Source organism: Lichenostomus cassidix, chromosome 20 (assembly GCF_008360975.1).
Source record: "Lichenostomus cassidix isolate B80296 chromosome 20, HeHo_3.0, whole genome shotgun sequence".
NCBI classification, from domain to species: domain Eukaryota; kingdom Metazoa; phylum Chordata; class Aves; order Passeriformes; family Meliphagidae; genus Lichenostomus; species Lichenostomus cassidix.
In genome coordinates, this window is record NC_139500.1 from 13,263,836 (window position 1) to 13,273,729 (window position 9,894).

A 9,894-nucleotide genomic window follows, 5' to 3' on the forward strand; every position below is an offset into this window, starting at 1 on the left:
TTGTCCCAAATCCCTCTCCAGCTCTCCTGGAGCCCCTGTAGGCACTGATAGGGACTCTAAGGCTTCCCTAGAGCCTTCTCTCCTCCAGGCTGAACACCCCCAGCTCTCCCAGCCTGGCTCAGAGCAGAGGGGTTGTAACCCTCAGAGCATTTCCATGGCCAGCTCTGGACTCACTCCAATATCTCCACATCCCTCCAGTGCTGCGGACCCCAGATCTGGATGCAGCCCTGCAGGCAGGCTCTCCCAAGAGCAGATGAAGATGCTGCCAAGTCGGGAATTGCGGCTGCTGGAGCCGGGAGCAACTTCGTGTGGCAGCTGCTGAGCCTCGGACACACCGTGGGGCAGGGAAGGTGGCTGTGAGGAGGCTCAGAATGCGGAGAGGTGATGGGAACTGCGCCTCTCCGGGAAGCCCGATTCTGCCTGTCCTCCTGGGAGGGAGGACATGGTGCTGGGACAGTGTTTGTCCTGCTCAAGGGTCTGTGTGTGACAGTTAGGGTCCCCGTGTGTCTTTCCCCGGGGGCTTTCCATCCACCAGTCCCAGGCAGGGCACTTGTCCGTCTGTCCCGCTGCAGGGCTGGGAGCACGAGGGGCGCAGGTGAAAGGCAGCCAGCTGGGGGGACTGTGGACCGGCTTTGGGGCATTGGGTCAGCGGGGAGCAGCCGCCAGCCACGGAGAAGCAAAGGGGAACAGCGCCTGTCCGGGCACTCTGGGAGCTGGGAGTGGGCTGGGCGGAGAGGGAGCGAGCTGGGGATGGGCGGAGAGGGAGCGAGCTGGGGATGCGCGGAGGGAGGACATGAACCGGGCAGGCACCGAGCCGGGGGCGATCGGGTAGCACGGCCCGCTGGGCACGGCCACAGTGCCAGCCCGGCCAGCCCGGCCCGGGGAGCCCAGCGCAGGCACCGCCCCGCTCTCGGGCAGGGCCGGGCAGCGCGGAGGCTCCTCCCGCTCGGTGCCGGAACCGCCGGTCCCGGATATCCGGGCAGGGCCGCTCGGAGCGGCCGGAGCGGCCCGGCCATGGACCCCGAGCTGGCCCGGCAGCTCTTCTTCGAGGGCGCGGCCGTGGTGGTGCTGGACGTGCCCGAGGGCACCGAGTTCGGCATCGACTACAGCGCGTGGGCCGTGGGGCCGCGGTTCCGCGGCGTGAAGATGGTGCCGCCGGGGCTGCACTTCGTGCACTGCAGCGCGGGCGGCGCCGGCGGGCGGGACGCGGGGCCGCGCTCCGGCCGCTTCCTCAGCCTGCGGCGCCGCGAGGTGCGGGTGCTGCGCTGGGACCCCTCGGGCGAGGCCGTGCGGCCCGAGCCCCCCGAGCAGGGCGAGGCGCTGCGGGAGCGCCTGCAGGAGCTGGACCCCTTCCTGGGGCCCTACCCCTACGAGACGCTGAAGAAGTGGGTGTCGCTGAGCAACTTCATCAGCGAGGCGGCGGCCGAAGAGCTGCAGCCCGAGAGCGGCCAGATCTGCGCCTTCGCCGAGGTGCTGCCGGAGGCGGCGGGGCGGCACACGCGGGACAGGGCCGGGCAGGGCCGGCCGCCGCTGGGCGCCGAGTGCCGCAGCTACGCCGAGGGCCTGGCCCGGCTGCCCCGCATGCGGCCGCGGGCCGGCACCCAGATCCGCTTCTCCGAGCTGCCCCGGCAGGCCTTCCCCGACGGGGCCACCCCCGAGGAGATCACCCGGCACAGCATGGACCTGAGCTACGCCCTGCAGCGGGTGATGGAGCAGCGCTACCCCGACCGGCCGCTGGGCCTGCTCGGTGAGCACCGCCCGGGGCTAAAGAAATTTCTCTTCAAAGCGACGGCTGCGGGGTGGAACCTGTGCGTGTTCCCTAGCGCCCTGAGGTGTCTCTCTTCAGTGCAGGACAGGAGTTGCTGGAGTTTTTAGCAGCCGTAGGGGCTGTTCCCGTTGCGTGCAGGAGACTGAGGTCAGACCTCATCAGGTCTGCAGCTCCTCCCGAGGGGCAGCTCCAATCTCTGTTCTCTGTGACAGGCACAGGACTTGAGGAAATGGCTGGAGCTGTGTCAGGGGGTTTAGGTTGGAGATCAGGGAAGGGTTCTTGCCCCAGAGGGTGCTGGCACTGCCCAGGCTCCCCAGGCAATGGGCACAGCCTGAGGCTGCTAGAGCTCCAGGAGCATTTGGACAGCACTGCCAGGGATGCACAGGGTGGGATTGTTAGGGTGTCTGTGCAGGGACAGCAGTTGGGTTGGATGATCCTTGTTGGTCTCTCTCAGCTTAGGACATTTGGTAATTCATGTGAGGACATGGTGCTGGAGCCCAGATTGCCCCAGATTAAGTCAAAAGCAGCAGTCACAGGTGGCCCTGGTGCCTGGCACTTTACCTGTTGAGCGAACCTCTTGAGGATGGATCTCAGAGTCCTGGGAGCATCAAGTGGAGCTGGACACCGCCAGACCCTTGTTGCTGTTTGGCTGGGGAGGTACTGGTGCAGTGATGGGTCCCTCCCTGGCCGGCACTGTGGCAGCACAGCTCCGTGTGGCTCCATGTGCTGCTGGTGATAGTGGCAGTGTCCTGGCTGTGCCAGCCATGCTGTGGGGACACCAGACATCCCGGGTCTCAAGTCCCCAGCCTATTTTACAATACAAAAAATACTGAGTCTCTGGAGATCCTGGAGCAGGGTTTTGTTTCATTGCAGGAAGAAGGGACAAGCTCTCCCAACTGGAATCCCCATTTGGAATAAGCCTTTGTTTTTCCCTTATTCTTTTTAAAGTACTCTAACATTATACAACTTACTCTTTTTCAAAATTATCAAAGACAACTGTAGAGAGAACAAATTGCTTTAGGGAACGGTGGCAAAATAGCTGATGCCAAGCATCCAGTGTGATGAACCCTTAATTCAACAAGGCGAACACACTTGCTGATGTACTGCTGATCCCTCCCAGCATTCCAGGACAGTGGCATTTGCAGTTGCCTGTGGCTCTGTACACTCAGCACAGGCAAGCTGAATGCTCACAGAATAACAGCAGGGCCTGGCTTGATGTTTGGGTTTGTTGCTTGCTGTTGCTTGCTCTTTCCAGTGCTGATAATCACAGTTAGAGGTGACCTGCCCCGTTCTGTTTTGCTTTGCTCGCTTTGCTCCAGCTGAAGAGCACAGCATCAGCACAGGGTCGGTGTTTGGAATATGAATGCACTCCCAAAAACCAAACCAGAGTTTGTAAATCATTTATAGAGCTTTGGGGAGGACACATTCCCTGAATATCTGTTTAGTCTTATCTATGTTTTGTTTTGTTTCCCTTCTCTGAACCCACCCAGCTGAGTTGCAGTTTGCCTTCATCTGCTTCCTGATTGGGAATGTGTACGATGCCTTTGAGCACTGGAAAAGACTCCTGAACATCCTGTGCCGATCAGAGGAGGCCATAGGGAAGTACCAAGACCTTTACATCAACCTCATTTCTGTGCTCTATCACCAGCTCAATGAGATCCCAGCAGATTTTTTTGTGGACATTGTCTCTCACGACAACTTTTTAACCAGCACCCTACAGGTATGTTTCTGGCTGTCCCCTGAAAACTGGGAGTGGGAGGGAGGGCATCAAATCTGGGGAGAAGCTGCCAAAGGAAGTAAGATGTGTGGGAGATGGGAGCCTGTCCAAGCACGTGGGGATGTTGGTTTTTTTTTTTTACTTTTTCCCTGTGTTGTTCAACAAGAAATTGAGCTGACCAGCTACAAGAGAGGCTGGGGGAGTACAGGATGTTTAATTTTTCCAAAATGCAATTCATTCTTGAAAAGAAAAAACAACACAAAAAGCTTTGGCATAAAGGACTGATGGTGCTGATTTTTGTGTAGCTGGAATGGTTTGCTCAGTATGCAGGACAGTTTAGCAAAATCTTACTGAGCTAAGGCTGGTGATAGTAGTTAAGAAGCTTTTCCATTCCTGGTAGCACAGCTGAAGATTTCCTGCAGTCAAGTGCTTATCCAAAGGGAATTTGTGGTTATTCCAAAATGCAAAAGCTTCTGCTGAGACAGGCAGGGCAGATCTGTGTCTGAGCCCAGTGAAACCAGTTACTCCCACTGACTGTGACCGTACTGGCAGGGCAGCAAACTGGCTGAGCAAAGCTTAGCTTACAAAAAAAAGCCCAAAGCAGACACACTGATAAAGCTCAACAATGCAAACCAGCCCTGCAGGAAGCTGTGGGCAGTTGTGCTGCAGGAGCTCAATGCAGTTTGGTGCCCTCTCCTTTCCCAAGGAACAGTTCCACTCCTCTCCTTGTTAACCCCAAGTGCTTGCTGTAGGTTTGGGGAGGGTGGAGGCATTTGGGTTTAATTGCTGGGTAAGATGTTATGGGAAGCAATAAGTGAATTTCAGAGTTTTGAATTTGAATTCTTGCAAGTCTTGGGGGTTTTTTTTCATTTATATTTTATTTCTGCTGGTAGATTTTTTCCATCCTGCTGCAGGACTGGACAGCCCAGCTCTGTTAGCAGCACACTCAGAGCAGTGCTGGCCGTTCACAGCAGCACCCAGAATATGGCAACCAGCCATGCATTCCCCCTGAGGGGAATTTGGGAAGCACCCTTATAGCTGGTTGTGGCCGCCTGAGTCTTGTCAACCGCTGGGCTCCATCAGTCTGTGTTTCATTCTCTCAGCAGGAGCTGTGCTGGTGTCAGGATCACCCTTAAGCCCTGCCAGGAGCCACCACATTCCCAGTGACAAAGAAAAGCCTTGCAAACTGAGCTCTTCCTCACTCAAAGTTCTCAATTTTCCTGCTCCCATGGGATTTCCCCGGAGCAGTGCCAGGGAAGCTCTGGGCCTTGCCTTACCCCTGACTTCACTTGCAGACATCAGAATTCTCTGCCCCAGCTGGCCATGGGCAGCTGCTCAGAGCTATGGGGGAGGGCATTGTCTGTTCAGCTCCTCCTCAGCTCTGAAAGCAGCAACTTCAATTTTGGAGTTTGATCCAAGGCAGGAAGGGCACAGCACAACCACCACTGACCGTGCAGCCCTACCAGTGCTTAAAGAAAAAAAATATTGATGAAATATCCAATTGAATTGCAGTTCATTGAGAAGAAGTGGGAAGTATAATCTTTTAATCCTTTTTTGCCCTACCAGCAGCATTGCTATATAAGAGTTCTGTTAGAAAGAGGCAGTTTTCCAGTAGAATGAGCAAGGAAAAGGCAAATGTTCATCCGCAAAGCAACAAACTTCGCTGCTCATTGTCAGTGTTTTATCCAGCTTTTAGTAGGTCTCTCCCAAATAAGAGGCTGTGTTTTCCCCAGAGGAGATTTCTTTTTATGGGAATTAGTTCTGGATCACAAGTTCAGGAGGAGCAGAATCAGGCTGATAAGAGCTGGGCTCTGGGGCTAAATGATCTGTGTGTTAATCACACACAGATGCTTTCCCTCTGAGGTGCCAGCAGAAGCTGTGAATTTGTGACACATTAATAGGTTTGTGTTTGGGGGATGGAAGACAGAGGTTCCTCCAGACTTCAGCACCCTGTGCACAAGGGAATGGCTGTGCTGGGGATAATCAGACTTTGTCCAGAGAGCTCCCATTCCTCTCTTACATTCAAGTCTTTTCATCAAGTTTCCTCTGTATCCAAAAGTCTTGGTAATACCACTTCACATTACAAAAATACTGTGGGAGGTCTCTACCCATGGAAACGATGTGTGCAATTATCTGTTGTCCTTTTGGACACTTGCTGGAAATTTGGCTACTAGTATTTTATTTTTTTTAATTCCTTCTGCTAAGACATTTTCCTTAGCTCGCACTTTGGCGTATTTCAGAATTCCATGGTACAAATTTAGTTACAAATACACTCCTGCGTCAGACAAAGTTCTTACCTGAGTGCAGATATTTCTGGTGCTGACTCAGAGGTGTGAAGGTAGAATGGGCTTGGGCTGTGGGGTGAGAGGTATGGGCTTTGGTTGGGAGTCCCCCCCAAAGCTGGAGTAGTCCTAGTGGTAGATCCTAACCTGGCTCCCTCCTGGTGCTCTCTGGTGTCTGTGTAAGGAGGAGATGCCCAGGTGAGCTCTTTCTGACCTCTGCTCTTTGTTTCAGGTGCTGTTCTCCTGCACATGCAGCTCTGCTGTGGATGAGACTCTGAGGAAAAAAGCTGAAAAGTTCAAGGCTCACCTCACGAAGAAGTTCAAGTGGGACTTTGAGGCAGAGCCTGATGACTGTGCCCCTGTGGTGGTGGAGCTGCCTCAGGGTGTGCAGGTGGACTGAGCTAAAGGCCCCCTTAGGACTGAACAGCTTTTAAAATTACCTTTCATTCTCTCCTCCAACCTTGCCAGCTTCTTAAAGGCTGTTTCTGAAGCTGATCCTCTTTCTGCTGGAGAAGCAGATGTGGGAAACCCAGGAGGATGCTGAACTTTGTGAGGAGACCAGAGGGGTTTAAGTGTTACCACCTGGCTGCTTTGGACATCTTGGGGTTTTCCCAGCCCTTCTGCAGCATCTCCTCTTAGAACACAAACCACATACAAAGTTAAGTTGCAAAAGACATCTCAGTATCGTGGAGTCCAACCCTGAATCTAATACTGCCAAGATCCTCCTGCACTCAGCTGTCCTCTGCATCCCTGCTCCCATTCCTGCTGGGCTGCAGCTGATGCCCTGCTTGGAGAGCACCTGTAGCTCAGGGTTGTAAGCCCACTGGGTGGTCTTGGCTGGTTTTGGCAGCCCCAAACCCAGACTGTGAACTGAAATTCAGCTCTTCTGGGCTTGTGCTGCAGTGATGTGACCACAGCTGTTTCACTGCTGGGTCAGATGCTCGTGGTGCTCTCTGTGATTGATCTGTTGGGGAGGTGGCTCAAAGCCACAGCAAAATTCCTCCCATTTCATACACCCAATACCTCAGTGTCTCATTCCTGTTCTTCCCATTCTGTTAAACCCTTTTGTATTTACTGCTGACACTCTGTTTTGCCTGATGTAGAAGACAGTGAACAGTTTGGTGACAAGAAACAGTTACTGGACTGTAGTCACTCACGTCTTAAAGAGCAGAACCAGCATGAGATAAAAGGTCATATTTCCACATGAACTGGATCCTCTGTTTTGTTATAATTGGAAATACTTTATTTTTGCTCAGGAACAGTGACTGAAAATTAAGTTTGTAATGATCAGGTTCCCATGATGAACTGCACTTTTAGCAGCTGAGAAAAGAGAATAAAATTGTACTTCCATTGTGGTGCTTTTTTCTTATTGCAAGGTTGTAGTTGGGACAGCCAGTTGTAGAATCCCGGACTGGTTTGATTTGGAGGGACCTTAAAGCTCATCCAGTCCCACCCCCTGCCATGGCAGGGACACCTCCCACTATCCCAGGTTGCTCCAAGCCCTGTCCAGCCTGGCCTTGGACACTTCCAGGGATCCAGGGGCAGCCACAGCTTCTCTGGGCACTCTGTGCCAGGGCCTGCCCACCCTTACTGGTACACCCCACACCCCCGGTATTTCCAATATCCCACCTATCCCTGCCCTCTGGCAGAGGGACACCATTCCATTTGTTCCTGTCACTATCTGACCTTACAAAATGTCCCTGTCCCTCCTTTTTATACACCCCCTTATATCTCTTATCTCCCATTATTATCTCTTGCTAGACCACAAAACAGGTGGGGAGGAGCCAGGCCTTGGGGCCACTGTCCCTCTGGGGCACGAAACAAGCAGCAAACCTTCAGCTAAATACAGATGGAGGTGCTCAGAATCCAACTGCTTTACAGGATTTCACTGCACACTGAGGGGAAAGGGAAGTGGGCACATAGCAGCTTGTTGGATGTCTACAAGGTGGGGATATAAATTTGGGGGGGGAAAGAGTGGGAATCAGCAGGAAGGAGGGTATGTATAAAAGACAAGTGGCAACATGGAATAGAGGAATATTTTCCTGCCCTTCCAAATCCTTAGGTGATAATGCTGCCCCTTCCTGCAGCTGAGATGAACGTTGTTACCTGAAAGGCAAAAGGAGGCCGTGTGTGTGTAAATACACATTGCTGCAAGCCAATGAAGTCGAATTTGGGAATGAGTTTGTAGCTCTGCGCATTGGGGTCAGTAGAGTTGTGCAGGGGCACTGAGGCATGAGCTCCATCCACCTCCTGCTCCTGGGGAGAGCTGCCCAGCTGCCAGGGCTGTGTCAGGGGCAGACTGGCACCATTCCTGCCTCTGAGCTGTGCTTCCCCTGCGGGCTGGGCTGGAGCAGAGCCCTGCTTAGCCCAGGTAAAGCTGAGCCCTTAGCAATCAGAGTGGTGTGAGCTGGGTACCCCCATGGCTGCACTGGTCCTGCAGTCACCGTGCAAAGCCCAGAGCGAGGGTATCCAACGCCCAAACTGCTCTGCCATTCCTTTTCCCTGCCCCCACAGGCTCACTGATGTGGCCAAACCAGAGTGTTTTCAGTCTCAGGGACACTTTTCTGGTGTGGGGTCTCCGTGTTGTCCTGCACCACACCAAGGATTGCCGCTTCTTGTTTCATCCACCCTGCAAATTCAGAAATGAGGAATGTGCTGCTTGAGGCTGTAGGGAGCTGCCTTTCTGTCCCACTATTGCACTGCTCCCAGTTTTTATTGGGAAGAGAAATAACACATTTTGCTCCAGTGGTTCATGTGGCTTCCCCTGTTACTTCCACCACCTCCTGCCCACTGCCAAGGCAGCAGCCAGACCACTTCTGTCTTTTTTGGGGTGGATTGGTGCCTGTGATTCCATTGTGGAGCTGGGATTCACTCATGGTGTAGTTCTGGAGCTCAGGCTGGGTTTGTGCAGCTCCATGGCAGCAATGCCTGCAGCCCTCGAGCAGCACTAATTTGTGTGGTGTCAGATGTGAGCCAGGGCAGTTCGTGTTCTCTAAAAGCAAACTGAAGGTGAAAGGGGACAGGTGGGAAGGTATAGAAAGTGTGGAAGTGCTGTGGTTTTAAATCTGAAGTGAGCTCAGGATTAATTATTTTTTGAGCCAGCAATTCTTCCTTGGGGCTTTCTCTTTTCCTGCTTAATGACAAGTTGAATTTCTGTTCTTTGCTCACTGTTTTCCTGTGGTGACCCTGCCTGTCCCTGTCCACCATGGTTCAGTTCCAGTCTTTTTCTGTTTTTATTAGGTTTTTCTGGTGTTTGCTACAATTGTAGCCTTATTCTAATCCAGAAATAACACAACAGAAATCAATTTGTGCCTCTAACAACTACCAGGAGGGAGAGGTTTTCCAGGGTCTCTTAGACACACATCACCTTTCTTTGGAGCAATGTTTATATCTGCTACTGCTTTGGCAGCTGGACATGGCCTGCACCAGCTGTTGCAGATGGACTGGCTGGCACCAAGCTCCTGGAATATAGAAAAAGATGGAGTGGAGCACCTTGATTCCTTTCTCTGAGAAAGGAAATAATTTACCCCTGCTATTGCTGGGAATTGTCAAACAGAGGCATGCTGTGCAGCCCTGCTTCTGGAAAAGGGATGTTTTTTCTCTGGCCATTCCTTCCTGGTGTGCTCAGCTATTCCACTCCTGCTTCCCTCCAAAAATGTGCTCCTATCCTGCTTTGGGCTGGGATTTGTGAGCCTGTCCCATGGGGACAAGTGTGCGAACCAGGGGGAGCTGGAGTGGGGATGGGGTGATGCTCCAGAGAGCATGGGCTGTGCTGGAGCCTGGAATTAATGCACGGGAGGCATTGACTGCACAGGGGCCTCGTTAGGACAGCACTAATGAGCTGCAAGGCAGCCTCAATGCAAATAAACTCCAAATGGGTTAATCAATGGGAGGAAAAATCCATGAAGTCACTGCTTTGGGTGCCCTGGTGCCACTCCTGCCCTGCCCGGTGGGTTCCTGAGGGAGCAGCTGCAGCAGGAACATCCTGCATCCTGCACCTTCCCCTTTCCATGGAGCTGAGCCCTTGGCCACAGCAGCTCGAGGGGCTCCATGGATGGGGAAGCAAAACCCTGAGCCACAGCCCCTGCCAGGCCTCAGCTCCGGGCAGGCAGAGAGTGACAGGAGAA

General features: G+C 53.3%; 1 protein-coding gene across 1 annotated transcript; it reads left to right on the top strand.

Moving 5' to 3' along the window:
* The first annotated feature begins 941 nt into the window (after nucleotides 1-941).
* AAR2 (AAR2 splicing factor) lies at nucleotides 942-7,117 on the top strand. The gene is made up of 3 exons (XM_085079140.1): nucleotides 942-1,747; nucleotides 3,259-3,488; nucleotides 6,000-7,117. The coding sequence occupies exons 1-3, from the start codon at nucleotides 1,015-1,017 to the stop codon at nucleotides 6,165-6,167; spliced, it is 1,131 nt and encodes a 376-aa protein (XP_084935266.1). The 5' UTR covers nucleotides 942-1,014; the 3' UTR covers nucleotides 6,168-7,117.
* Nucleotides 7,118-9,894: the final 2,777 nt, after the last annotated feature.

What these genes read in the sequence shown, in the direction of transcription:
- AAR2 (XM_085079140.1), top strand. Translation starts at nt 1,015, where the DNA reads ATGGACCCCGAGCTGGCCCGGCAGCTCTTCTTCGAGGGCGCGGCCGTG. An exon ending in CCGGCCGCTGGGCCTGCTCG is followed by an intron (nt 1,748 to 3,258) that starts GTGAGCACCGCC and finishes GAACCCACCCAG; the next exon opens with CTGAGTTGCAGTTTGCCTTC. An exon ending in TTTTAACCAGCACCCTACAG is followed by an intron (nt 3,489 to 5,999) that starts GTATGTTTCTGG and finishes TCTTTGTTTCAG; the next exon opens with GTGCTGTTCTCCTGCACATG.